This window comes from Phytophthora sojae (assembly GCF_000149755.1).
Source record: "Phytophthora sojae unplaced genomic scaffold PHYSOscaffold_4, whole genome shotgun sequence".
Classification (NCBI taxonomy): domain Eukaryota; phylum Oomycota; class Peronosporomycetes; order Peronosporales; family Peronosporaceae; genus Phytophthora; species Phytophthora sojae.
In genome coordinates, this window is record NW_009258118.1 from 4164685 (window position 1) to 4192657 (window position 27973).

Below are 27973 nucleotides of genomic sequence, written 5' to 3' on the forward strand. Positions count from 1 at the left end.
TGAAACAAGTTGGCCGGCTAAGGGCCAACATCCGACATCGTTAAAATCGTTGCTGCAGGCCTCGATTTGGCTCTCTAAATCGCCCGAGCTACACTATGAGACTAGATCGTTTCGGCGAAGGAATCTGGTGGCTGTAGCTGAGCCTCGTCGGAGCTTTAGACTCCACGTAGCTCGAAAGTTCTCGTTCGCGTGTCTGCTGGATATCTACGATGCTTTCTGCGGCTGGCCAAGTAACGAAACCTTTCTTTCAAAAACACTCGACCCTAATGAGAATACCTGCAGCTTCGAACAGCAACGGCGCTGGCTTCGTGGGCTTTATAACGAACTCACACAAATATTTCATCGGGTTGAAATCGCAGTGGGTGGCTCTGGAATCACGAGGTCTACAGACGGATTCACTCCAAATGTGGGTGTGAAAAAGTCTAACAAGACAACCTTGTTCCTATTCCTTCAACGTTCGACCCTAAAACTACTTTTCCGCCCCAAATCTCAAGAACGTGACGAGCATCCTATCTGTCGTGACTTACAAGGTACAAGTGCCTCTGATGTCACCAAATTTGTCCAGTTTTGCAAGAAACAACGGCAAGTACTCCTACCTGTGCAGGATGACTTGCAAATGCGAATTGCATATCGGCTATTGCCTGTAAGGTCTCGATTCTGGTTTCTAGCGCACCAAATACCAAATGTTCAGCAGTGCCCTTACTACGGCTGCGCAGCAATCGAAACTGCGCAACACCTTTTCCTCGAGTGCCACCACTCAAACGAAATCTGGAAAGCCCTCTAGAAGGACTGGAGTATCTTTTTCGTAGGAGGCATCAGCTGGACTTCCATGGTACTCCCCCACAAGCAGGAAACTCGGTCAACATGGTCCCATCACAGAGAGGCAGTGCTTTGCCTATGAAATATAGTGAGATGCGCAGCACTTCGCCGCCAATGGACTGAGAGGAACAAAGTTTGTTTCGAGGATGGAGGACCGGAACCCCTTGAAACACCGATATCAAGCATTTACAGCACATTCAGCTCCAACTATCGACGCCTCTTAAGACTATCAAACTCCGAAGATCAAACCAAGTTCAACACTCTGTTACAACGGCTTCGGTATTCCAAACATTTAGGCGATTTCATCAGCAGACATGACAACAGATTCAAGCTTCGGCATGTACAACTACACTTAACACCCCGCTCTGGTGTGGTGTTCCGCACTGTTGTCGAGTAAGTAGCACATTAGTTCACACAAATTGAGAAGTCAGATAAATCGGTAATCGATAACCTCCAAGAGGTTTGGTCCTAGAGACAAATCATACCGTACCGCCAATTGGGCTTGAAGCGGTTCGGGGGACACCTCATCGATGAAGTGCATGCGGAGCAACTTCCAGTGCTTGTATGTGTGGCAAGAAGTCCAAAGAAGTTTCAGCTTGAGTGTGACCTTCTCCTTTGAGCGCTCAGGGTCCTTCAGAAACAACTGGAGCTCTTTACCAGTACGAAGAAAACAATCGCACGATCAGTAACAAATTGTTATCCACTCAATACGATTACTTTCGTACCCTCTACAGTTGATATGACCTCCTGTCCTGACGTGGGCTCTGTAACCCGCGATTCAAGAAGTTGACGAAGCCGCGCGTACGGCGTCTGACGCCCGGGCACAGCGTTACCATCTTTAGTGCTCTCGTCTGGTGGCGCTGAGTGTGGGATGCGAATCACCACTTCGGAATTGCTCGCCGTCACCTTGGCAGTGCTACCGGTGTGCTTCCCTTTTCCGGCCATCGCGCAAAATCCAGAATGGCGAGCTCAGCAGCTGGCAAGTAACTTGCCAGCTTGCCGCAAGTTGGACGTGACAACTGGGCACCTTATAAATGATGCACAATAAGACCAAGTATGTATGGCCAGTTAAACACACATTTCCACTCTTCTTTGTCATCTGTAACGACGCGGTATAATAATTAAGTGTGCACTACTTGCGTGCAATCTTAATCTATCTTTGGGCATAATTGTTTTCAAAGTTGACACTTCAACGGCAAGTTCAAAAAGGTCCAACAATACCGCCCGATGCAATGCTATACGCTGAGTGTAAAGCGCGACATAGATGTGCGGTGCGCACGATCTCAAACTATCTTTGTCATTTTCCATTTCAAAGTTGACACTTCAATGGCAAGTTCAAAAAGGTAAACAAATCTGGCCGGGGTAAATACCTGTATGCGCTATAGACAAAAGGGAGTACACCGGTGCGTACGTGCGCTTTTTTTATACAAATGTGACCGGATCAAGGTATCAAGGTATTTAAAGCTTGCTAAGCATAAATGTGTGGCTTACTAGATAATCGTGAGATCTCCACCTATCGCTGTCTATAACAGTGGTTTTCGATTTTCAAAGTGTTTTGACTTTTTAGATTCCCCACCATGCGTGACAGCGGTTGCCATAATTCAATCCTTCATCGTCGCTTTGGGGGAGGGTTTGACTAAAGCTACAACAAGAGTTTCGTCGGTTTCCCGAAACATCTGCGTATAATGGTTATTGTGATGCTGGGATGTCCAAGTTGGACCCCAATCAGTGGTCTAAGCACTTCTCAATTTGCACTCTTCAGCATCTAGTGCTCCCATCGCGACTGAAGATGTTCGTTCGCCAACGACTAAGTACCCGGGGCTGCATTGTTCTCTATCATGCTGTTTCTGATGAGATGGCGGACGAGTTGAGATCTGCTGCACTAGAAGTTCAAGACCCGAGGATCCCGGAGACGTGGGATGGAGTTCATGTTGACAGTGAGCGCTCACGTGTGTTCGTCCCGTACGGTGATGCGGAGGTCTTGTCGGAGCTTTTCGAGCGCCACTACCGAACATTTTTTTCGATTGCCAGCGCAGTCGAGTGGAGCTATCGGAAGACCAGCAGTGGATCAAGCGACCAACCGCCTCGTCGGGAGTTTTCGTCTCTTCCCGGAAGCACGGAAACACTTAATGTGTGCTCGTTGCCTGGAACGTTCCTCCTTGCTTTGCAAGACCATACCTACGTGACTGGGTTCGGCTGGAACAACCAAGTGGCGCTGCAATCGAGCCAGCGACTTATCGAGCTGAACAAAGGAGATGTGCTGATGCACAGCGGGGACTTCGTTTTTGCAAGGGCCGGAAGCGCCACGAACAATATCTGCCTTCACGGGTATCTTGATACGCCGCTCTATCCCAGACCCGCGTACCAGGACCCGGAGATCGTTCCCTTCATCAACGATACCAGCGTTGGTGTTGACGACGTTTTCTGGAACTGTACGTTCAAGGCCAGAGACCCCCAGGTACTGCGCAAGCACTTGAATCGCTACCACAACTTCTACTTCAACATCCTCCGGGCTAGTTTTTAACTAGCCAGCTCAGAGCATAGCTCTCTCTCTCTCTCTCTCTCTCTCTCTCTCTTTCTTTCTTTCTTTCTTTCTTTCTTTCTTTCTTTTTGCATACTTAATCCAGTTAATACAAGTGATATTGAATCACAATTAATCGCACAAGAATTTGTCTCCACTACAGCCTAGTATAAAATAGTTCGTTATGGTTGGTGCATACCACACCTCTTCATTGTTCCTAATAGATGCATTTGCCAGGTTTCGCTAGCATCGGTTTTTCTCACCCCGCGCACTTGCAGAAAACTTCTTAGAATAATTTATGGGCCGGACTTCCCGCATGTCAGATCGAATTGGGCGAGTAAGAGCAAGTCGGCCTCTTCGTAGCATTCTCGCAGATGCACTCACCTAGTTTTGTAAGTATTAGTCTCTCTCACACCGCGCACTTGCAGAGATAATTTCTCTTGAGTATTTACGTGTCGGACTTGCCGCTTATCGGATTGAATAGGGCGATTTTCAGTGAGCCAGGCAAGCGCAAGTTGTATTAATAAATGCTGCGAGTTATCTCCAATCTCATTGCGGCTAATGTACGCTCACTCGATGCCATGAGCCGGTTTTCCTCTTCCAATGCATCGAAGGGAGGTTTTGCCCATCGGATTATGTCAGGTGTTAATGGACTCAGTGTGGTAAATGCCATGCGAGACGTAACACGAGATACCAGTAGATATGGCTGCTCAGGTTTGTTCGTCACTGCTGTCTTTGATCGCCACTCAGTCACAACCAGTCGATCTAGCGTTTCTCCCTGGACTTTGTAGATCGTTGCGGATACTACACACACGAGCGGGAACTGCTGAATTCGCACGGCAAGTTCACGTGGCTTTCCGTGCAGCCTTCCTGGTAATGGAATTTTGCACTGGTTGTAAGAATGCGATTGAAAAAATAGCGGGAAAAGCTCGGCATCGTCACAACCCTTCATCGGTATCGCTAAATCACCACGGCTTAACCGAACGATAACCGCTGGCGGTGGTACGCTAGGTATTTGTACAAGCATACCTGCATCACTATCGTGCACAATCCGAAACGTCATACCCGGCTCGTAAATTATTGATTCTAAGTTTCCGAGTGTACCATTTGCAACCATCTTCTGGGGTCTGATGTTCTGGGTAACTTGGCATTCCAATAACTAAGTCCAAATACGGTGACATGCGGCCTAAGTTTGAGTCAGGTAGGCTCATTATCATCCTGACTTCTTGGTGATTCAAAGACGCCAATTTTCCTTTAAAATCAGCTACCACTCGGACAGGATAGTGTTCATTTGGCAAGAGCTTCGCCGTTGTCGATATGAACAAGTTGTTAATTGCCAGTCGCGTCGAGTTATCAGGAGGAACAAAAGTCGGAATGTCGTGGCCCCGTACTCGCTGCGTCTGCATAACAGTCCATACTACATCAGTTGAGCAACCGTCCTTACTTGCTGCAGCTGTTCATTTTCTGCAGAGTATTGGTGTTGCTGGGCTAGACCCCAGCAACGGCTACACAGTGTAGCACCAGCTACAACACTTCCCCCTCCAAAAGCTCCTTCAATATAAAGCCGTACAACTTGCGGCCAGCTGCGATTCATGACGAGGCATGAAACTAGTCCAGCTGTAGCGCCTTGCGTAGCGCCTTCACAGGTGGCTTCTTGCCGTGCTTGCGGACGAAAGCCTTCACGGCCACTGGAACGTCCTGGAAGAGAGTGTCCGCAGATTCCCAGGAATCCTCAATCGTATCGAGTGCGCGCCAGTGCACCTTTAGTTCATGTCGTTTCTCCTGACGATTGTATCGAGCCTCCAGCAAAGCGTCCACCACGTGGCCCTCGCTGTTGTGTGCAATATGCAGCAACAGATCCTCTGTCACATTGAGGGAGGCATCAGCATAAAATTTCAGTCGACTAGCGTGCACCTCTTTCTTCTGCCCCGTGATCGGATTCTCGATCTCGAATATCCAGTTGGACACGGTTGAAAGAACACGAGCCGGCCCACACCACTTCACGCTGAGTTTGCTGCGCGTATGCTGCCAGACGTCGGCATACAAAACGAAATCACCCAGATCAAACTGGGCCATAGTAGTGCCCCGCTTTTGGTCGTGCCGCTTGCGTCCGGCTGCTCGGACAGCCGCGTTGGTGTCTTTGATGCGCTTGTGCATAGCGTCGAGAGCTTGTTGCAGCTTCACAACATGCGCTCTTTGTGTTGTTTGTATCTCGGCGAGAGTAGTCGTTTTGATAGGTCCAGCTACTGCAATGTGATCGCTAGGCTCCATAGCTTTGAGTCCCGTCATAGCGTTCAAAGGTGTCACGCCCCCCAGCGATGGCGACGGCGAGTTGTTTAGCATCATCTGAACAATCTTTATCAATCTCGGCCATTCGTGCGGCTGCAGCCTCCATTCAGACAGGAGAGCGCGGCAGGAGCGCAGCGCTTCTCGGTTCACCACCTCTACGGTGCCGTTTGCCCATGGGCACCTAGCGGTGGTGAAATGGTGGTGCGCCCCAATTGCATGTTGACGCGCTTCGATGACCTTGTTCTTGAAATGTGTACCTTGGTCACTCACCCAAGACCGACACACTCCAAACGAGGCAAACCAGTCGAGCATAGTAGTAAATGTAGTTTCTGCATCAGCTGCCTCACTAGGCACCAGCCACACGTACTTGGACGCGTCGTCCTTAATCACCAGGACGTACGCCTGGTCGGTGTCGCTCACCCCCATGTACAAAAAGTCCCAGTGCAAGAGCTCGTCGGGGTGCTCGGCATGCATCGCCTCACCAAGTAGGCGTGGTTGTGGCGGACCACCTAGAGTACTTGCGAAGTGTAGGCATCGCTGAACAAAAAACTCCACATCGCGAGCCATTTCCTTCCAGACGAACGTCTCGCTGATATCCTTCAAAGTCACCGCACTGCCTCTGTGTCCTGCAATGCCAAAGTGCCCTACAACGCACACGCGCACTTGTAGTTCTGTTGCATTGTCCGGAATCCAGATTCGGCCCTGCTTGTCCTTCCAAAGAGAGATCACATCTTCACTTGAGAGGGCAAAACCCCGTGGCGGATCGGCTGCACTTTGCGCTGCCACAATCTCGGACAATGTTGGCCACACAAACGCTTCATCAAGCTGAGGCGACAACGGTAGTGGCACTTGTCGAATAGCACAGACAGTCTTAAAGGCAGAACCCCATCTTGATAGAAGGTCGGCCCACACGTTATCGTCACCGGCAATATCGTGAATCTCGTATTTGTATCCCATCAGCAGTAGTGACCACCGGTGGAGCTTATCTGCTGTGTACTTTGGCACCGAGTCCGACACGCTGTGCGGGTCAAAAATGTACCGTAAGTTGCGGTGATCCGTGAACAATGCGAAGCCATCTTGGCGGTGCAGTAGATAGTCTGCATGTCTGCACGTCTCGACGATTGCATATGCTTCTTTCTCGACAATTGCCCACCGCTTTGCAGCACCAGAGAAGGATCCGCTCAACATCATCAATGGTTGATGCTCCTGCTCACTAAGCGGTCGGTTAGTATGGTCACGAGGAATCTGCGTGATGGCGGCGCCCCAATGTTCGTCACTCGCGTCGGTGTACACCGAGAGTTGTTTTTCGGGGTCGGGATGCGCTAACAGCAGCGCATGCTGCAATGCTTCCTTGCCGCGGTCCAAACAGGCAACCTCGTTGTCACCCCACCCCACGTCAGAGAGTTTTATGGACCGGACTTGTTGCTTCTTACGGCCACCAGCTCGCTCATACACTCGCTCCATTGTCTTCACGAGAGGGTCAATCAATTTATTGAAAGCGGGTAAAGAAGCCCGCATCCAATCCAGTGCACAGACGAACTGTTGTAGCTCCTGCCCAGTCGAAGGGGCTGAAGGCTTCGACAGTGCATCAATTCTAGCAGGATATTGGCGAACGCCCTCGCCGGAGACCACTCGTCCACACCACAGGGCCTCTCGCAAATAAAATCTGCACTTCGTCGGGTTCAACTTCAACCCCTTTTCGGCGCAAATGGTGAGGACTTTCTTGAGCAAAGCTAGCAACGCCATGTCGGAGTCTTCATACCCCAACAAGTCATCTATCCAAATCATCAATCCGTTATTGATTGAACACTTCCGCAAACATTTGCTGTACCGTTGACTGCACGTAAGCAACGATGTTGGTCCCTCCCATTAGCACGCGAGTCGGTGTGATCACTCCTTCTTTCGTGAGAATAGAGTAGATCTCCTGGCAAAGTAGAGCCATCGCAAATTGCCAGAACCCCTTGAAGAAGTCTAGAGAGGAGTAGCGTGACGAGCCTCGGAGCTGTTCAAATGCGACCTCGAGAACACACAACAGACTCGACACAGGCATTTGGCCCCCGCACATTCACTGTCATGCGATGATCACTAGCCTCGGGTTTGTTCACAACGTGGGGCGGCGAGCACCACCTGCTCTGCGGGTTTCGGTAGCATAACCCCGCTGCAATCAGTGCGTCGATGTGCTTCTTGAGAAATGCACGGTGCACCGGCAAGTAGCGGCGAGCTTTACACTTGACCGGAATTGCCCCAGGCTTCAACTTCACCTCCATTGGAGGCATATCGACGGGCGGGTCGCGTCCGATGATGATACGAAAAACATCGGTGAGCTGCATCAATATAGTCTCCAATTCTTTCACAAATTCTTCCGACGCACCAAATCTCCGCGCTTCATCCACCTTCTCCAATAGAATAGCTCTAATTTCTTCTCTTTCGGCGTCGATAGCTTTGTCGAAATCTGTAACGGACCAGGTGTGTGTCCGTTACTAGCTTACACGTAGCGGTGAGGAAGCTTAGTTAAGACTCGGATTTAGTGAGACCAAGCAGTCAGTCTTGGGTAAAATCAACTCTGTTTTATGTTAGGACCAGGGCGGCTACCCCTGGTCTCATGTGAGCCACTGAAATGCAGGTCAACGCCGGATTGGCTGAAATGGGGTCTGGCTCCTCCAATTCAGCCAATCACGATGACCGTCAGTACACGCTAGCCGTGTACGGACTTAACTACTTTATGTACTGTCAATCTACCTAGTTATGTAACTGGGGCCCATTACATCACCCCCCTCTCAAAGTTGCGCTTACGCAACGTAAGCGCAAAAGACACATTTCCGAAAGAACACCCGAAGAACACCCGAAGAACACCATGGACGACCGAGGCGGCGGAGGAACGGCGCTCGCGCTACCGAGTGACACAGGACGACGCAGGCGCAGCAAGTGTGCACACACCAAGACGTCTCGTCGGCGCACACGCCGATGCAATGCGCAGTGCCCCAAGTGGCTGCGGACATCCACGGACACCCGAAGGGAGGGCGGACGTGGCAACGACGCAGCATGGGGAGCGACACCAACGCTTGACGACAAGCGCAACTGTGATGCGCACGGAGCGGAGACCGGCGAGTGTCGAGACACAGGATGGCGATCAGCGTGGCGTGGCTCTTCGCGACGACCCTTCGACGTAACTCCCGACGAAGAGTCGCGCAACCGTCGACCCGAACCGACGTGGCAGCGAGACCAGCTTGGACACCTTCGACACCGGCGATCATCGGTGGTGCGGCGTAGTGGGCAAGCGCTCACCGAGCTGAGCTGTGACGCGTGGGTTCAAGCCCCACGCGAATCCCTCTTGCCCCTTGCCACGCGCAGTCGCTCCAAGCTTGACCAGGTCGAGAGCGTCGTAGAGGGGACTCGAAGCCCAGCTAGCGCAGTGGTCGAACGCTGCGCCACCAAGGCGGAGGTCACCGGTTCGAGTCCGGCGGTCGTCGTCGGATTTTCTTCTTAGTCTTCGCGATGAACGCCACCGCGAGCTTGCGGTGGGGATCCACTTCCATCATCACGCTCACTTAAGGCTTCAGCTTCCGCGGGGAGCTCCGTGGTCTCTTCAGCAGCAGCGACCTTCGCCTCATAGTCACGAACAACATCGGGGACATCCCGAAGAAGAGCTGCACGCGTCTCCCACGTGTCCTCGTCAGGTGGAAACCCAAGCCAGCGTACTCGGTAACGTCGCGCGGCTGGGATCGCGCGAGGAGCCCGGACTGGATTACGCCCACGCCCGTTTGCACGAGATGGGTCCTCGTGGTGAACGATGCGGTCCACAATCCAGCGCGCTTCACCCGCCGAGTCGACAATCGGAGGAGGGCCATCGCGACGGTACAGGCTTGGGTGATGGGTGTTGGCGTCGCGAGTAGCCTCGGGTACATTACCCGCCAGTGAATCCTGGTGATCAGAGGTCGGAATATCGGTAGGATGACATCGCTTGAGGCTCCCGACGTAGAATGTCGGGTGAAGACGCAGCGACGACGGGATGTCCAGTGTGTTCGCGTCGCCGACGACCTTGATCACCTTGAACGGGCCGATGAAGCGCGGCGCGAGCTTGTTGGCACCGAGGTTGGTCACGGCGGAGGAGCGGATGCCTTCGGTAGACAGTAGCACACGGTCACCCGTGCGAAATGAAGTCTTGTTCTTGCGTACACGCTTGTCTGCATTCTCCTTCTGCCGGTACATTGCGGCTTGCAGTGCGTCTCGCACGAAACGTGTGATTGCTTGACGCTGCTGCACAAACTCGGAAACCGCCAAGTGATCCGTGGGACTCGCCGAGGACTTCGGTGCATAGTTGGCGGTAGTAGCAGGTTGCTGCGTCGTCGCTGGAGCGCCGGCGGGGTCGATCAGAGTTCGCTCTGTCCAGTCTGCGAGCGGCGTCACCGCACGATGCGGTGCGGCAAGGGCCTTCTTCGCTTGGGATCGTGTCACTGCATTTGCGCTTGATTCGGTCACTGGGAAGCGTGGCGACGCCAGTGAATTGACCGGCGACGGTTCTGCCGGCGTCTTGGCCGGCGGTGAGTCTTCAGAGGTAGCTCCTCCCCCACCAAGCGTAGAGACACGAGCCTCCGTGGGTTGGCCTACGGCAAGCATCGCGGGTACGCGCGGGTGGCGCGCGGAGTTCACGAAGAACGGAGTCATGCCCGTCGACGAGTGCTCGGCGTTGTTCAGAGCGAACTCGGTCAGGGGCATGAAAGCGCTCCAGCTCGGGAACGACGTAGCGTAGCTGCGGAGTACGTCTCCGACGACGCGGTTGGCGCGTTCGGTTTGTCCATCCGTATCCGGGTGAGCCGCGGTGGACATCGCCAGCTGCGTTTCAAGCAACTTCAACAGCTCCGTCCAAAACGCGGACGTGAACCTCGGATCCCGATTCGAGACGATGGAATCGGGCAGACCATGAAGGCGGAAGACGGCGTCGACGAAGTGGGCTGCGGACCCTTCCGCAGTAACCGTGGCAGCCACGGGAACGAAATGCACCGTCTTGCTGAACCTGTCGACGAAAACGAGGACTCCCGTGCGCCCGTTCGAGTCGGGTGGAAGACCGAAGACGAAGTCCATCGAGACGGAGCGCCAGGCTTCCGTGGGGACCGGAAGGGGGCGCAGCGGAGCCTGCGACGACGGCGAGGGCTTTACTCGCTGGCAGATCTCGCAAGTGCGCACCCACTTGCGCACCCACTTGTACAAGTGGGGCCAGAAGAAGTCTCGCGCCACCGCCGCGAAGGTCTTTTCGCGTCCCAAGTGGTACTCATACTCAAGTGGTACTCATGGATGATCCGGGCGCGAAGGTCTTCGTCATTCGACACCACCACTCTCGGGGCATCGAATCGGTCGATGGTGTACGTCAGCAGGGAGCCATCAAGCAGATATCGCTCGACGTGGCTGCGGGTCGAGCGCGACAGAGCCTTCAATGTCGTCTCGCTTGGAGAGCGGAGGTGGGCCAGGATGCTGGCGTACTGTGCGTCACGCTCGTACGCTGCGGCGATCTCGTCCCGAAGCGGCATCTTGGGGGCGACGCTCGTCAGGTTCAACCCCGACGTCACACACGTCGCACACGCGTCTTCACCATCTTCGTCAGCTGCCTGGCGCTCGAGGCCTTCACGTGAGTCGTAGTCTGGACGCCGAGACAGCTCGTCGGCGAGGATATTGTTCTTGCCAGACTTGTAGTGCACCACGAAGTTGTACTCAAGACAGCCAGCGGACCATGCGCGGGGACAGATGCGGGGATTTCATCGCAGTCCGCAGCGATGCATGGTCGGTGTAGACCGCAAACGTCTGCTCTCCGAGCAGGTAGACCCTGAACTTGACCAATGCGTAGCGCATGGCGAGGAGCTCCTTGTCGTGCACTGGGTAGATCCTCTCCGCCGGCTTGAGCTGGCGGGACTAGTAGCTGATCACCCGCTCACGACCCTCGTCGTCGAACTGCATCAGGGCACACCCGATGGCAAAGTCGCTCGCGTCGCAGACGGCGTGGAATGGCTTCGAATCGTCCGCGAGCATCAAAACAGGGGCGGATGACAGACTCCTCTTCACCGAGTCAAATGCGGCTTGGTGCTCTTCTCGCCACGACCACGTGATGTCCTTCTTCAGCAGCGACGACAGTGGCTGGATTAACTTCGCGTAGTCCTTGGTGTTCTTGTGCAAGTAGTTCGCCATGCCCAGCCACTGACGAAGCTCAGTGGGACTCGTGGGGGCCGGCTAAGAGCAGATTGACTCAACCTTCTCAGGGTCGGCGCGGACTCCATCCTTGCTCACGTAGCAGCCCAACACCGGGATCTCCGGTGCACAGAACACGCACTTCTTCAAGTTGGCGTAGAGCTTGTTCTCCCTCATCACCTGGAAGACTTGCCGCAGGTGGTTCAGGTGTACTTCGACAGCGCCGAGGTCATCTTCGGCGCGACAGTGCACGAAGATATCATCGAAGTAGCTCGGTGCGAAGTCACGGAGCGGGCGCAGCACATGGGAGACCATGCGGTTAAACGTGGCCGGCGCGTTCTTCAGACTTTGGGGCATCCCCAGCCACTCCCAGAGCATGCCGCTCGGAGTGCTTACCGCTGTGAGAGGTATGTCACACTCTCGCATGAGTATCTGGTAGAACCCATCGGTCAGATCGATGGCGCTGTAGATCACGCTTCCCGCCATAGAGTCCAGCGCCATGTCCTTGCGCGGAATTGGCGTCTGCGCGGGTATGGTGGCATCGTTCAACCTGTTGAACGCGTGAACAATGCGCCACCCGCCCGTTGCCTTCTTGACGCAAAAGGTCGGGCTGGAGTGTGGCGAGATGCTTTCGCGCACGTGGCCTGCCCGGCGGCGGCTCTCGAAGAAGTCGTCGATGGCCTTCACCTGGTCACGTGGAAGTGGCCACTGCTGCGTCACGCAGTACCTCATTGCAGGCGCGAGGTCGATCTCGTGGCGGACGCCTCGGTTCGCCGGGAGCTCAGCGGGGATCTTGTCAAGGAAGATGTCCGCGTACTCGCGGGCGGTTTCGTACACGGGGTTACCGGACTCACGCAGAGCTTCCCAGGACTGCGCCGCGAAGCGCTCCTCGCGCGCTGACTTGGGCTCGGCGTGCTTGGGCCTCGACGGCGCATCCTCGACCTTGACCGCGCTCAGCGTATCCACCGGGACCGCCTCGGTGATCAGACACACTTGCTCGATCTCGCCTGCCTTCAGGTCTCGAAGAAAGTTCTTCCAGGAGAGTCCTGGGAGACGCGTGATTGGGTCGAAGCGGACTCGCGACTTCGATGACGCGCGATCGTCGTGGAGCGCCCTCCACGTACTCGAGAGCGCACACCGACTCCTTCGGTGGGTTCTCAGTCGCTGACGGTTCTCGACGGGGCTTCAGGCGGCGTCGCTTGGACTTCTTCCTTCGCTTCGAGCGGGTGCTCGAAGAAGACGCATCGCTCTCGCTCGACGATGATTCACCCTCCTCTAGGTGTGAGAGGCCACGCTCGATCACACCGTCGGTACGCGACTACAGCACGCTCTCAGCCGCAACATCGTTGTGCGGGAGCGACTCATGCTCGACCGCCTGCTCAACTTGTGACGGGAATCCACGCTCGACCGCCGTCTCAGTGGGCGACGGGAACCCACGCTCGACCGCCGTCTCATTGGGCGACGGGAACCCACGCTCGACCGCCGACTTGTAGCTCGACGGGATCCCATGCTCGACCGCCGACTTGTAGCTCGACGGGAACCCATGCTCGACCGCCGACTTGTTCTCACTGTGTGGGAGCGCACGTCGCTCGACCACGGGTCCGTCATCGCGTCCACGCGATGTCATCCGGACATCATCATCATCCAACAGCACGGCACATGCCATGCAGAGAGGGCCATCGCTCGCTCTGTGCACAACTTGCGTCGTGGCTGTCTTGTCCACGACGGTAACGTGAGGCCAGTCTCTTGGAGCCACCAAGAGATGCGTGAACACTTCACGTACGTCGAAGCCACGTCGACGCTTGACTGACCGAGCCAGCTAGTCAATCTCTGGCTGATTCCGTGCAAGCCACGGGATCCCTAGAATGCAGTCGAACGCGTAATTCATCTCGATCACCAGGAAGTCGTCGTTGCTGCGGAAGCCGTCGAACGTGTACGGCAGGGACACCTCGCGTCGCGCGACGCGGTGGGCCTTGCCATCCGCAAGCTTGACTTCCACCTCGCCCGGACCCTTCCGGACGCGGACGCTCGCAGGAAGCACCGACAGACACGACGCGCGGAAGAAGTTGTTTGTCGCTCCTGAGTCGAGGAGCGCGCGCAGTGGACGTCGGGCGCCGGCGACATGGAGGCTGACGATGGTCAGCCTCGAGTCGCCACTCGCAGTGGTGGCAGTAAAACGTGCATATAGCACGGGAGGGCTAGAAGGCCGGGTTGCCACCGGAGGACCCGGACCTTCCTTCCAACCAGTAGGGCGCCCCGCACCTACTGGCCTCGGCCGTTTTTTGGTTGGGCGGCCGGGCTAGCGTCGGCATCGACGTGCGCGAGAACTGGGGCTGGCGCGCGGCACTCTGCTGCGCGATGTCCAATCTTCCGGCAGCGGAAGCAAGTTAGAGGACGAGCGCTCCGACCTCCTCCCCCACCATAAGCCGAGCGCCGTCGATCACCCGACGCCTCAATTGCGTCGATCTCCATGGGCTCGGGCGCGGATACCCGAGAGACGTCCGGCATAGCGCGCGCGTACGATGCCGCCACCACGTAGTCCTCGCGGAGCGCGAGGGCGAATGCCTCTTCGAGCGAGGAGGGTTCGGCTCTCGTGAGACAGTACCGCGTCATTCCTTCGCGCATCCCAAACACAAAGACATGCACCTGAAATGCCATGTCAATGGGGTGGGTGACAATGCACGACGCAAGGTGTCGTGTTTCTGGACGTAGTCGCGCATGGACATCTTGCCTTGCTTGAGAGAGAAGAACTCCGCGCGAACGCGCGACTCGTCTTGGGCGGCTCGAACGCGAGCCGGAGATCACTCCGGAGCGACGCCAGAGTAGGGAACGCGTTCTGGTCGACGACGAGCTTGCCGAGGGCCCACTCCTTGGCCTTCCCGGACAACCGGGAGAGTAGGAAGTTGACCTTGGCCGCCGACGCTTCGATTATGCGCGAGGCGATAGCGATGTCGATCTCACGGAACCAGCGGTTCAGTAGAAGCCGATCGTCACCCATGCCAGAGTAGGTGGACGTCTCCAGTTTGACGACATCGTTCCTGGAGGGGCGCGAGGGAGTTGTGACCCGCCGATTCGCGTCGGCGCGCTCGCGTTCCATGAATTCTTCGGCAGCTTGGCGCTGTTGTTCCAGCATCGCTGAGCTCAGCAGCGAAGTGACAACACACCGCCGCGAGGCGATGGAGAGCTTCCCACTCAATGCGCGTGAGATGGGGGAAGGCACCGTGCTCCAGGGTTGCCCCTGAAGGTCCGGACGTCAGGACTTGGCTCATCTTGGTCTTGGTCGTTGGAAGGACTACGAAGTACTACCAGGTGTAACGGGCCAGGTGTGTGTCCGTTACTAGCTTACACGTAGCGGTGAGGAAGCTTAGTTAAGACTCGGATTTAGTGAGACCAAGCAGTCAGTCTTGGGTAAAATCAACTCTGTTTTATGTTAGGACCAGGGCGGCTACCCCTGGTCTCATGTGAGCCACTGAAATGCAGGTCAACGCCGGATTGGCTGAAATGGGGTCTGGCTCCTCCAATTCAGCCAATCACGATGACCGTCAGTACACGCTAGCCGTGTACGGACTTAACTACTTTATGTACTGTCAATCTACCTAGTTATGTAACTGGGGCCCATTACAAAATCAGGAAAGCATGCACGAGCTTCATCGTCTTCAAGTGCACGCTCCTCCTTAGTCGCTGCCGGACACACCGCTGCTCCTGTATACGCGAGAACACTCGCTACTCCACTAGCCGGGCGATCGTCGACATCGCTCATATCCCACTCCGCACTCACTTGCTGTGCAGAAGCAAGCAGCTTTTCAAGGCTGTAGCCCAATCGCTCCATAATCCATCGCGAGAGCAATAGGTCACCAACACCAGGCGGTAGCCGGTGCTCCGTGACCCAACAGATCACGTTGTGGAGCTCTAAAGGGCCCCCTGGAGTCGAATACCTGAGATCGAGCTTCACTTTGCTCTTGACAGGCAGAGGTTTATCCCCAACACCAGTGATGGCCGCTCCACCGTCAATATCCTGCTTGTTGAGCCAGACCCCCTTCGCTGTCAACAGCTTCAGTGATTTTGCAGTCACCATTGACACCTCGGCGGCACTGTCGGGGGTGATTTCCGTCTCAACGTTGTCCATTACAACACACGGAATGGCTAAAGTCGATGTAGCCACCTTAGAATCCGACGCCGTCACGGCTAATACAGGTTTCAGCGTCTTTTTCCCAGTTCTTGCCTCGTAGAGCTCCTTTGCTTCGGATGGACTCGCAATGGCAGGACACTGGAACACGCCATGCGTCTGGTCACCGCATTTGAAGCACTTCTTCGGCGGACGATCACCGGTCGGTCTTGGCTTGGCCTTGTTGGTCACCTTGTGCTGGTGTCGGTCGTCAGTGCTGTTTACCTTGGTAGCACCGTGCGTCCCGCCAAATCCTCGTTTTGACTGATGCTGCTGCTGAGTCGGCTTGGTCCCTCCTTTGGCTTGAGTCTGGGCTGAAATGTGGGCCTCGAATCGCATAAACCCCTATAGTTCACCTTTCAGCCACTTCAGGACCGCTGCCAGATCCGACTTAGTAGACTTGTGACACTGCCGGCTCAATTGGTCTTTCACTGCTGCCTTAACCCCTTGGTTCCCGACGTCGTAAGTTACGACTTTGCCGAATCTCAATGTCGTATAATACGACATAGCTCGATTAACAATAGCATTTGGCTCGAAACGAGATTGCAATACTTTAATCAAGTCTATTTTCGTCGGCAAAAGTATAAGCAAGAGAGGTAAAAAATCAGAATTGCACAAAAACACGGATATAGAGCTGTCATCAGAGATGGGTTGTGCATAAGCCGGGGCTGGCTAATGAGGCATTTTGTATAGAGAAAGACGAGCATCCCCTTTTAAGGTTTGCGCGAGTACCCACTTTCAAGCAAACACAACAGCGACCTTGAAGGGGAGAGTACGGCGTATGCGGCTGTCAAGAGCTCCCACGAGCTTGTAGAATAGCTTCTAAACGCCCGTACAAGTAAATGATAAAAACCATGGATGGAATGGTGTCTAAATAGCTCTCCAAGGGCTGTTGCAGCTATTTCCTCGAGTTTAGGTGCCGAATATACAAAGTAAGTATAACCGGAAGTAGACTATGTCTGCCGAGACTTCTAACACGAAGAAATAGTTATTTGCAGCCTTATAACAACTGTACGGTGTTGGCAGCGACAATGTTGCAGCGTATTTCGCGCCACGTAAATGCCGGATTGAAACAAGGGCATGGAGTAGTGCGTAAATAACCTTGATCGGGCGTATATCCCACAATGACCTCTCCCAATAACTAAACTAAGATGACGAGAGTATCCTACTACTAACCAACTTAAGCACGACGTATACTTCGGTATCGCCGGGAACGACGGAGGTCTGGCTCGTACGCGTGTCATCAACTAGTCAATCCGACCATAATGCCTTATTTGTGCGTATAGAGATCCTCTTCGGCTGCTTTGACAGTCTCCGTGTACGAGGCAATTTCTATAGTACGCGAAGCCCGAGTGTCGCTACCGGTGCGGCCACAGTATCAATATACCTGCTGCGAATTAGAATAACTGTGGTAGGCTTAAACTTTTTCTAGGAACGGTAAAACGAAGCAATTTCGGCATTGCTTCAGTGTTCCGGATTGAGAAAAGCCGGTGGTGTAGGCCGTTGCCTCGGCAACAACACTCTATAGAAATGGGCGAGTTGTTGGGCAGATATCGTAAAGCTGACAAACAAAGCGAAGAAGTGAAGCTGCTGCTACGGTTATAGAGCTGCTTTAGCACTGACATACAAAGTAAGTCAGCACTCCAAGTACCCCTTTGTTGGTTGTAGCGATTACCCATTTTTCTTGAATGGGATACGGTTCCCCATTACCTGACCTGTGCATAAGTGAGAGGGAAAATGTTCTGATTGGCTATATATTGATGATTTGGTGATTACAACCTCGCAGTCATCTATCAACACCGCGAAAGATGGATGTTTTGTGTAGTTCACCAATCCTATTGATCCACCATCTGGTATTAGTATGCACTCATCTACGTTCAATGTCGTAAGTTCCAGCGTACTTCACGTCGTTTTCGACTCTTATGTCGTAAGTTCCCCCATAGATCTCTACAATCTTATATGTCTCATGGGGCTTCTCTTGTTACGGACGGGCGCGCCAATACAAACTCGTAGTTACTTTTTTCGTCGTAAGTTACGACATACAGTACCGTAGATTACGTGTTTCGGTGCCTAAATCCCGGGAACCAAGGGGTTAAAAGGCTGCGGCCTTAATGCGTCCACTAAATATCCGACGACCTTCTTGGGCTCAGTGTGCACGACATCCTCCATGTTGAGTCGGTCAATAATCTCGTAAAACTGAGCCATGAGTCGTGAGAGTCGTGACTCCGCATGCAGCGGGGCTGCCGTAGCTGTGCGTCAGAGGAAGCTTAACAGACAGAGTCTCAGCTTAAGATAGCCCGTTCTAATACCAGAACGTACGAGTCCGTACACCTAACGGACTCCAAGAGTCAACCCTTAACTCTTAACTGTGTGAATCTCAAACTGAATGTATTTCCCTTTATTGCGGCAAAGCCGCCTACAATGTAAATGTATCCGGTTCACTAACTGGCATAGTGAACCCTAGTCATATGCATAATCAGTGGCTCTGAAGCCATGTACTGATTATCCTACTTATTTAGGTTAGAGAGTGTGTACCCACTTCGTAACCCTTCGGGAAACTCTCGTGTAACCCCGTTACACCCTCCCCCACCAAACCGTGGACACGGGTGTTCACGTTTAACGGTCAACCACCGGGTCTTGTTCCGTCAAGCCTCCTACTCGAACGAGTCAATCCACATCGCGTGGACTTCTCTGAGAACTTCTCGGCGCAACGCGCCCTCACATGACTTCAAGTGATAAAGCCTTTTGGTCTTTCGACCGCAGACAGCCTCTCGCGAGATCCGCCTCGGAGCCTCGCTCCTCTCGTGCTGCTGTACTACGTGCCTCCGCACCTCCGCGAACGCCAGCGCCCGCGCGCACACCCTCGACGCCTTCCAGGCTCTCGGTGTCCGAGTACTTCGCGGCGCAACGCCTGAAGCGCAGCTCGCAGCGCGCAAGCCCCAGCTCTCCTCGAGCACCAACCCGTCAGATCATGGATCTTAGGGAACTCTTTGGTGAAGAGGGCGAGGTGGACGAGTCCATGGAGGGTTCTCCGAACCGAGGAGATGCATCCCCACTCACGCGACGCTCCCCGAGCCGCGGCGACGCTTCAACCACACCGTCGACACGCCGTGAAGAAGGCTCGCCAGCCCCAGTTGGCTCTCCGAGCCGTCGCGATCAAGGGCGCCACGCGCACACGTCTCCTGTGCTCGCCGAGCCGTCCACCTGCAGAGCGCGCTGCGCCGTCGAGGGAGGAGCCGCGACCACCGCTGCGATCTCCGAATCCGTTCCCTGAACGCTCTTCCGGCCTCTACGAGCTGCGCGCGCTCACTGAGCCACGGTATTCGCCACCTCGTGGTGAGGGCGTGCCCCTGGGCACCGTCATCTCCAACCCTTTGGACGAAGCTCAGTCCGAGCAGGTTGCGGCGCAGATGGCTCCCAGGCGCTCCCAGCGCCCCGAGCTGCGGCCTCTGCTGAACCCCAGCACTGCCGACGACGGCTTCCGGCCTCGCGACCCCGCGGAGGCCTGTCGCCAGGCGTTCCAGCAGTCTCTCGCGCTACACACCATTGGGCCCGCGGCCCGTACTCCGGAGGAGCTCGCACTGCGTACGTCTCTGCGAGAGCGGCTCCTCACTCCACAGTCTACGACTGTCGCGGAGTATCGCGAGAGGGCTGCGGCTGCAAGCCCAGCAGAAGTCCGTGCCCGACGTACCCGGTGGTACTTAGCCCAGGGGAAGACTCAATTGAGTACGAAGCTCAGTTCGAGTCTTGGGCCGAGCACAGCCGAAAGCTCAGATCCATGGACGCTCTCCGAGCCAGCTTCAGTGAAGTGGATGTTCGCATTGAACGCAAGCTCCGCTTCGACTTCGCGAAAGTCCGAGCCAAGCGCAGCCTCTCGGCACTCGCCCAGCCGCAGGCCCAGTTTCGCGCTGCGCGCTTCGCTCCTTCGAGCACTCCAGCCGCTCCTTCCCGCGAGGGAGTGAGCGCTGTGGCTCAGGGTCAGCCTTGGAGCAATGTGGCTGACCCAGTAGCTCCCCAGCTTATTGCCGGGAAGCGCGGGACGGCCGGCGTGCCGGCCTTGAGCCCTCGGGGCGCTGGTGATCAAGCTGATCAAAAGCGGCCACGACGTCTAGGCAGTCTTGGCGGAGGGGCACCTCAAACTCCCATGAGTTCTCGGAGTGAGGGTACCCTCACCATTTCACCAGATACTGGTTTTGACCCCGGCACCGCCGCTTCGCCAGGAGGCGCTCCATATGGTAATGCAGATCCCCATGCTCATCGAGCAGGGCCGGTGGAGGCCGCTGTGGGGTCCTTTGCGACTCAAAGTGAGCTCTTGGAGGTGCGGCAACAGGCGGGTCGCCTTCGGGGTCATATCCATGACGTCGATGCACGTCTGGTCCGGACTGCCACTGAACTCGACGTGCTGGCCGAGCGGACGCGGTGGATCGAGGTGCCACGAGCGGTCTGGGACCGCCTTGGGGCCCTGGAGGACTGGGTGCGATACTATCGCGATCGCGATGAGCAACGTGGCCGGGAGCTCGGGGAGCTACAGCGTCGGCAGGCTGTGCTTCAGGGTCAGCTCGACCTCTTGGCCCGCATGCAGGCTCCGACCGCCGCGCCTCCTGCGCCTGCGGCTCCCGCTATGCCCGCGGCACCTCCGGAGCCGATTCTTCCGCCTGTGCCTGCGGTGCCCACGTGGTCGCGTCCTCGACGTCTGCGACTGCGTCCTCGACGACCGCGACCTCCGCGCCTGTGACCTCGTCACTCTCGGTGCCTCCATCTGCACCTGCGTCGGGTCCTGGTATGGCTTGAGCAAGCCCACGTAGAAGACGGGGTGCGTCCGCATCTTCTTCGGAAGATTGAGCGTGTACGCAAGGCCCTTCTTGGCCACAACCTTGAAAGGTCCGATGAAGCGCGGGCGCAACTTCGTCTTGAAGACGGCAGACACTGCATGTGTAGGTAGGTTCTTAGCATTAAGCAACACCAGGTCCCCGACCTCATAACTTTCAACATTGCCTCTGCCCCTGGCATCTGCATGTTCCTTTTGCTTGTCTTGGCTCTCAGCCATTGCGTCACGCATAGTCGTAAGACACTCAGACGCGTCGACAAGAAAGCGTCAACCTGTTTACGAACAGTAGCCGGGCTGACATCGGCTAGCCGATCAGCTAAATCGGATTCTCCTCCCCCACCAAGCCCGAGGCCACCACGTGGCGGCGTCAGCGGGACGCGGGGATGAGACAAGCTGTTCACGTAGAACGGCGTGTAGCCTGTCGATGCGTGCACGGCGTTGTTCAACGCAAACTCAACGAGTGGTAGCATGGCGCTCCAGCGCTTCGGCGTCTCAGCGCAAATGCTGCGGAGCACGTCCTCGACGACGCGATTCACGCGCTCTGTCTGACCATCGGTCTGCGGGTGGTCCGCCGTGGACATGTCCAACTTGGTGCCAAGCACCGCAAAGACCGCGCTCCAGAAGTGGCCCGTGAAGCGGGGGTCTCGGTCCGAAACAATCGACTCAGGGAGTCTGTGTTGTCGAAACACTCGGTCCAAGAACAGCGTTGCTGTACCTTTACCATCGATGGTATCCGCCACAGCCGCAATATGATCCATCTTGCTCAGTCAGTCCACGAAGACCACGACTCCTGCGTTGCCCGCCGCGTCCGCCGGCAGTCCAAATACAAAGTCCATACTCATGGATTGCCAGCAGCTCGAAGGGACAGGCAAACTCGCCAACGGCGCTGCAGCATGAGGTGACGACTTCACTCGCTGACACGCCTCGCACGTGCGCACATAAGTGCTCGTCCACTTGTACATCTTCGGTGGGTGCTCACCGAGCTGTAGGTCTTCTCACGGCCAAGATGGCCGGCCTGCGGCGTGTCGTGTGCCTCATAGAGGATGCGATACTTCAGATCCTCATCATGAGGGATGACCACGCGGGGCGTATCCTCGGGGCCGGTGTTGTAGAACAACAGACCTCCATCGAGGGAATAACGGTGTAGCCGCGCTGACAATTCCATGTCCGAGTCTTGAAACTCCTTGCCCCCCAGAGCCTTCAGCAACGCGACACAAGTGTCGTCCTTGGCATAAGCCGTTCGGATCAGATCCGGTAATGACGAAGTCACGGTCGTTACATGAGCCAGCTCATAATCCGGCCTGCGCGACAGCGCGTCCGCAAGGACATTCTGCCTACCAGGCTTGTACTTCACCTCGAAGTTGTACTACGCGAAGAAGGACAGCCAACGGGCCATCCTTTGCGAGAGGTGAGGCGACTGAGTCGCAGTGCGTAACGACGCATGATCCGTGTAAATCACGAACGGCTGAGAGCCCAATAGGTGCACCCTGAACTTGACGAGCGCATACTTCATCGCAAGTAGCTCTTTGTGATGGACAGGATAGTTTTTCTCCGCAGCCTTCAGCTGGCGAGATTCGAACGCCACCACGCGCTCGCGCCCCTCGGTGTCTGCTTGCAGCAGTGCACAGCCGATGGCAAAGTCCGAGGCGTCACAGACGACACTAAACGGACGAGCGGGGTCTGACAAAGCCATAATAGGCGCATGAAGGAGACTGTCCTTAATTGCCGCAAATGCATCTTGATGCTCGGTTTCCCAACACCACTCCGCATCCTTCTTCAGGAGATTGGAGAGTGGCCGAGCCATCTCAGCGTAGTTCTCGCTGTACTTGTGCAAGTAATTGGCCAAGCCAAGCCACTTGCGAAGATCCTTCTGGTTCTTGGGAACCGGCCAGTCAACAATGGCCTTGACCTTGACCGGGTCGGCCCTCAGGCCACGCTTCCCGATGAAGCACCCTAAGAAGGGGATCTCTTCCGCTCCGAAGATGCATATGTGAATGTTGGCGTACAACTTGTTTTGACGCATGCATACGAGCACAGCACGCAGGTGCTCCACATGATTCTCCATATCAGTCTTTCCGTGCTCCGCACGACTGTGGACAAAGATGTCATCGAAGTACGTTTGCGCGTACACCCGATGGGGCCTGAAGAGCTGCGTCACAAGACGATTAAACGTCGCTGGCGCGTTCGAAAGCCCTTGGGGCATCTCCAACCACTCCCAGAGCATGCCGCTCGGAGTACTCACCGCAGTGAGAGGAATGTCGCTCGTCCTCATGAGCAATTGGTAATATCCATCGACCAAGTCGAGCGCACTGTACATCGTACATCCTGTCATGTTGTTCTGAAGAACATCCTTCCGAGGAATCGGCGTCTGCGCCGGAATGGTAGCGGCATTTAGCTTGTTGAAAGCATGCACGATACGCCACTTGCCATTCGGCTTTCTGACACAGAACGTCGGCGTAGAGTGTGGAGACTTACTCTCACGCACCATGCCCACCTCGTGCTTCGCACGGAAGAACGCGTCAATGACGTCACACTGCTCCTTCGGCAAGGGCCACTGCCTCGTCACGCAGTACTTCGTTCCCGGAACGAGATCGATTTCGTGTCGAACACCTCGATCCGGAGGTAGCCCCGAGGGCGGCTCCTTCGAGACCACGTCCTGGTAATCCTTTACCACTTGATACAAGGGATCCGACGGGTCCTTCAGGATCGCCGATCCGCTCCGCGCATTCAGCGCCTTCTTGGTGTCTTCCAGGACAGCTTCATCCAGAAGCGAGGACGAGTTCAACTCTTCTTCGGGTCGTATGACCACTACCTCAGCCAAGTCTCCAGCCTTCAAGGCTTCGCCGAACTCGGCCAAGGACATCTCGTCCAGCTCCAGGAGAGCAGACAGTGAGGGCAAGTCGTCGAGGTTGATACCTCCGTCGACGTCGCCCGTCGCTCCATTCACGAGTGTATAGAGCTGCTCGCTCTCGCGTGGAGCCTCACCGCTCAACACGCCCTTCTCGACTCGTGAGATCGCAGACGCCTTGCGCTTTGCGGCGCTGCCTCCTCTTCATGGACACCGTTCGCCCTGAAGATCTCGGTGATTTCGCGTGCGTCTTGACGCCAGGTGTCACCACCTCGTGCAGCTCCAGGGGAGCTCCAGTGTCTTTACCGACCCTCAGCGAAGAACTGCACGATCCGCAGCCTCCACTCAGTGGATTACGTGCCACTCCACGATCTTCATCCGGGCAAAGCCCCTTGTTCTTCGGCATCGTGCCGACCGCGTCGTTGCTGGCACGCAGCAGGGTGTCGCCCTCAGACGCACGCCCGCTCAGCGGAATTAGTGCCGCTCCACATCCTTGATCCGGGCAACGCCCATCTTCACTCGACTTCGTGTCGACTGCGCCTTCACCGGCACGCAGCAGGGCGTCGCCCTCAGACGCACGCCCGCTCAGCGGAATTAGTGCCGCTCCACATCCTTCAACAGCCGGGCCGCGCCCATGGCTCCTCGGCTTCATGCCGACCTTGTCTTTACTTGAATACAGCGGGGCGTCGCCCTCAGGCGCACACCCGCTCAGCGGAATTCGTGCCGCTCCACCTGCCGTCCGCGAGCCACGCTCGGAACGCTCGTTCTCGACACACTCAGTGTCCACCAACTCGGAAACTCCGATGTCCAGCACATTGACCGACTCGGTCCAGTGCTCGCGCCAAAAGCGCTTCTGCTTCCTGGTAGAGGTGGGTTCATGACTCGCCAATGCTCCGCCAGGAGAGAAGTGCGTAGCACCAAGGGCTTTGACCTCCAATCGATCCAAGGCTCGTGGCGTTCCAGCCACGCCATACCAAGGATGAGATCATATCTCGAATCGAGGTCTAAGACCAGACAGCGTTCCACGCTATCAAAATCCAAAAACTTCACGCCCAGGTCCACAGGGACCTTAGGCGGAGCAAACACTCGGGACAATTGCTGTTTCAGCTGGTCCCACGTCGGGAAGGCCACCTCGACCGACGTCCCGGACGTTAGCGCCCACTCTCTCGCTCGCCCACCGAGCTTCGAGATAGCTAGTGTCACGCGCTGCGACTCCGTCCGGAGTAGAGCTGAGCTCATAGCCATCTCAACCTCACGGGTCCAAAGCATCAAGCTTTCACCCTCCTTGCCTTCGAAGGTCTTCACGCTCAACATGAGCGGCTTGGGTCTTGTTCCCGCGTCGAATGACGAAGCGGGCGCTTGGGGCGCCGCGGCCATCGCCATCCTCTGCTGGAGGTGCTCTAGGAGAGCATTCTCGTAGCTTGAAAACGCCTCGAGACGCGCGTTCACCGCGTCGGGGCCTTGCTGCGCAAGTTGCGTCACGCCCTCCGGGCCCAGCAAGGACATAAGCTTTTTAAGCGCATCCTGCTGGTTCGGGGGTAAGTGAGCGAACTGCTCCATTCTCCACAGAGGGTCAGTCTATACAGACTCAGGTGTCGGATTGACTACAAGTGCTACCAAGTGCAGCGGGGCTGCCGTAGCTTTGCGTCAGAGGAAGCTTAACAGACTCACAGAGTCTCAGCTTAAGATAGCCCGTTCTAATACCAGAACGTACGAGTCCGTACACCTAACGGACTCCAAGAGTCAACCCTTAACTCTTAACTGTGTGAATCTCAAACTGAATGTATTTCCCTTTATTGCGGCAAAGCCGCCTACGATGTAAATGTATCCGGTTCACTAACTGGCATAGTGAACCCTAGTCATATGCATAATCAGTGGCTCTGAAGCCATGTACTGATTATCCTACTTATTTAGGTTAGAGAGTGTGTACCCACTTCGTAACCCTTCGGGAAACTCTCGTGTAACCCCGTTACACCGCATCTTGCAGCTCAATGTCCATGCAAAGAGCTTTGACTTCTCTATCAAGTGTATTATACGCTGTGTTATCTGGTACAGGCGCCGACAAAAAGTAGTATCTCTACTCGGCTTCGGTGACGTCCTTCTCCTCCTTGAAGAGTTCGAAACCGCAATACGAACCATCGTGCCTTGCTCGATGCAAGCACTGAGTGGCATCACAAAAAACTTCGCCTGCGTTCCTTGGTTCAAGGCCTTGATGCGCCTTGTGTAGATCGCATAGCTGTCCATGAAGTCCCTCTTTTCTTTTTTGGAGCTTCCTCTGTATATCGGCGGGACTGGCAGGTTCGTTCCTGCTGCCACAGTGACAGCAGCAGCTTCCGGTGGTCGTTCAGTACTTGACGGCGCTGCACCTTGCGCGAACGCTCCCCACCGAGCCTGCAAATGCGGCTGCACAGCCTCTGCAAGGCTCTCAAGCCTTTGTGATTGAAGTCCAACCGCCTCTTCCGCCGCCCTCAGCACCTTATACTGTTCCTCCAGGTAGTGGCGGTGTTCGTCCATTTGACGGCGCATCTCCTGCTGCTGCTCAATTAGGGCCGACTGTCGGTCATTTTGGGCTTGCAGGTATGCTGACGTTTGCTCTGCAAGTCGGTCTTGCTGGAGCTGCACCTGGCCAATCTGCTCGGCATTGCTTTGATGCGCTGCAGCTGCATGCTGGACCAGGGCTTCTACTTGACGCCGCGTCTCACTCCCTTGAATTACTGCCGTTCTTGTAGTCGTCTCCTGCGTCAGTCGTAGGTCGTGCTCTGTTAGCGGCGGCAGTGGAGGGTAGACAGCAATGGGCATCCCGTCGGTGGGGACTGGCACCATCGCTTCGTCAGGTTCTTCCATGCTGGGCTGCGACTTGTCCAGCTAAAGAATTCTTTGTTGTGTCGCTTCCAAAGGAAATGTAGAAGTGATATGTATTGAGCAGTTCCTTAGTTTGCACTAGCTGCTCTTGTCATATGAGCTGCTTGCTTGTGGTCCAACAACAAAATATAGTAGAAGCTGCTAATACACTGTTCCAATGAAATGGTCCGCTTCTACAGCTGCTATTAGATTGCTCAAATGAAATGGTCCACTTCTAGCAATGGGTACGGTACAGACCCATCTACCTAACGTCAATTTTGCCGTAGTGGTGGGCTTGTCCAAGCTTTTCACGAGCTTGTCCAAGCTTTTGGTTTCGCCAGTGTCCTCGCTTCACGCGGATTGGTTGCTGAGGTTCAACTTAGCGGTGATAGGCGGAATCTTGTGACCTGGATGCGGATTGGCGGGACTGTTCGAATCTTGGCGCCAAAACGATCATATCCAAGCTGGACCGCCGCGCCGCCGCCGCGCGCGCGGACCCAATCCTCATTCCCAAATTGGCCAGCTCCAGCGCACCGCTCCCCACCCCACATCGACCCAACGCTACCAGCCGCGGCGCTGACCACAGCACAGTCGCTATGCTGCCGGCCACGACGCTCATGGCCAAGACGGTGACGGACGCCACGTTGCTGACCAGCTGCTAGTCGAACCAAACGCTACCCGCCTCATGCTGTCGGCCACACTGCAGCAGGGCTCGAGGCCGCCCGCCGCGACGCTGCCCACCACGACGCTCATGGCCAAGACGGTGACGGATGCCACGTCGCTGACCAACTGCTAGTCGAACCAAACGCTACCCACCTCATGCTGCCGGCCACGACGCTGCAGGGATCGATACCGCCCGCTACAACGCTGCCGACCACGATGTTGCAGGGCTCGAGGCCGCCCGCCACGAGGATGCCGGCCACAATTCTGCTGGCCACGATGCTTGAGGGCTCGATGTCACCCGCCTTGACGCTGTCGGCTGAGATATGGCAGGGCGCAATACTACCCGCCACAAAAGGATGCTGTGGGCTCGATGCCGCCCGCCACACTTGTTTTCGTGAAAAATGGTATCCAAAAACGCGAAGTGGGGCACCAAGCTTGTTCTGTTGCGCTTTCGACACTCATCAAACGGTATAAGTGAGCTCTCATACGGTTCATCGAATTTTAAAAAATCACGTAAAACAACTCTTGAGAAGTTGCAGTATGTGGGGCAAGTGCACGTTCAAAGAAGCCTTGGTGGTGGTTGAAACATGCTTGTGGGCGTGCGCATTTCCTACATGAATCACATTTCAAAAACATGCAGATGATAGGGGTTTTCACCACGTCATTTTGAAAAAAAAGCGGTACCCCTAAAAGATTAATAGAAATTTACGTAACAAAAGACGGTATACGTTATTTCGGCCAGGTGATTTCATTAATCGGCGCTTTCAAAAACCTCTACTAATTTAAAAACAGGTTGCATAATTAACAGAGCATCGTGCATAG

The 27973-nt window shown here is 55.4% G+C and overlaps 7 protein-coding genes and 1 pseudogene across 8 annotated transcripts; 3 read left to right on the forward strand and 5 right to left on the reverse strand.

The window, feature by feature from the left end:
* Positions 1-2608: 2608 nt before the first annotated feature.
* On the forward strand, positions 2609-3343 carry PHYSODRAFT_503775 (hypothetical protein; the record flags this gene model as incomplete). Its single annotated transcript, XM_009528637.1, has 1 exon — positions 2609-3343. One exon carries the CDS (start codon positions 2609-2611, stop codon positions 3341-3343), a length of 735 nt encoding a protein of 244 aa, XP_009526932.1.
* A 1605-nt stretch (positions 3344-4948) lies between these two features.
* Positions 4949-5416, reverse strand: PHYSODRAFT_498900 (hypothetical protein; the record flags this gene model as incomplete). Its single annotated transcript, XM_009528638.1, has 1 exon — positions 4949-5416. One exon carries the CDS (start codon positions 5414-5416, stop codon positions 4949-4951), a length of 468 nt encoding a protein of 155 aa, XP_009526933.1.
* A 1260-nt stretch (positions 5417-6676) lies between these two features.
* Positions 6677-7093, reverse strand: PHYSODRAFT_500455 (hypothetical protein; the record flags this gene model as incomplete). The annotated part of the gene is made up of 1 exon (XM_009528639.1): positions 6677-7093. A coding segment is annotated over one exon (417 nt), but the record flags the coding sequence as incomplete, so codon positions are not given.
* Positions 7094-9027: 1934 nt separating this feature from the next.
* PHYSODRAFT_t789 lies at positions 9028-9099 on the forward strand (annotated as a pseudogene). The gene has a single exon. The product of its transcript is annotated as a tRNA-OTHER (tRNA).
* A 6695-nt stretch (positions 9100-15794) lies between these two features.
* Positions 15795-16310, reverse strand: PHYSODRAFT_414934 (hypothetical protein; the record flags this gene model as incomplete). Its single annotated transcript, XM_009528640.1, has 1 exon — positions 15795-16310. A coding segment is annotated over one exon (516 nt), but the record flags the coding sequence as incomplete, so codon positions are not given.
* Positions 16311-16316: 6 nt separating this feature from the next.
* Positions 16317-18140, reverse strand: PHYSODRAFT_499377 (hypothetical protein; the record flags this gene model as incomplete). Its single annotated transcript, XM_009528641.1, has 2 exons — positions 16317-16409; positions 18057-18140. 2 exons carry the CDS (start codon positions 18138-18140, stop codon positions 16317-16319), a joined length of 177 nt encoding a protein of 58 aa, XP_009526936.1.
* Positions 18141-19219: 1079 nt separating this feature from the next.
* On the forward strand, positions 19220-19809 carry PHYSODRAFT_369667 (hypothetical protein; the record flags this gene model as incomplete). The annotated part of the gene is made up of 2 exons (XM_009528642.1): positions 19220-19658; positions 19688-19809. Coding segments are annotated over 2 exons (561 nt in total), but the record flags the coding sequence as incomplete, so codon positions are not given.
* A 5740-nt stretch (positions 19810-25549) lies between these two features.
* On the reverse strand, positions 25550-26446 carry PHYSODRAFT_502865 (hypothetical protein; the record flags this gene model as incomplete). Its single annotated transcript, XM_009528643.1, has 1 exon — positions 25550-26446. The coding sequence occupies one exon, from the start codon at positions 26444-26446 to the stop codon at positions 25550-25552; it is 897 nt and encodes a 298-aa protein (XP_009526938.1).
* Positions 26447-27973: the final 1527 nt, after the last annotated feature.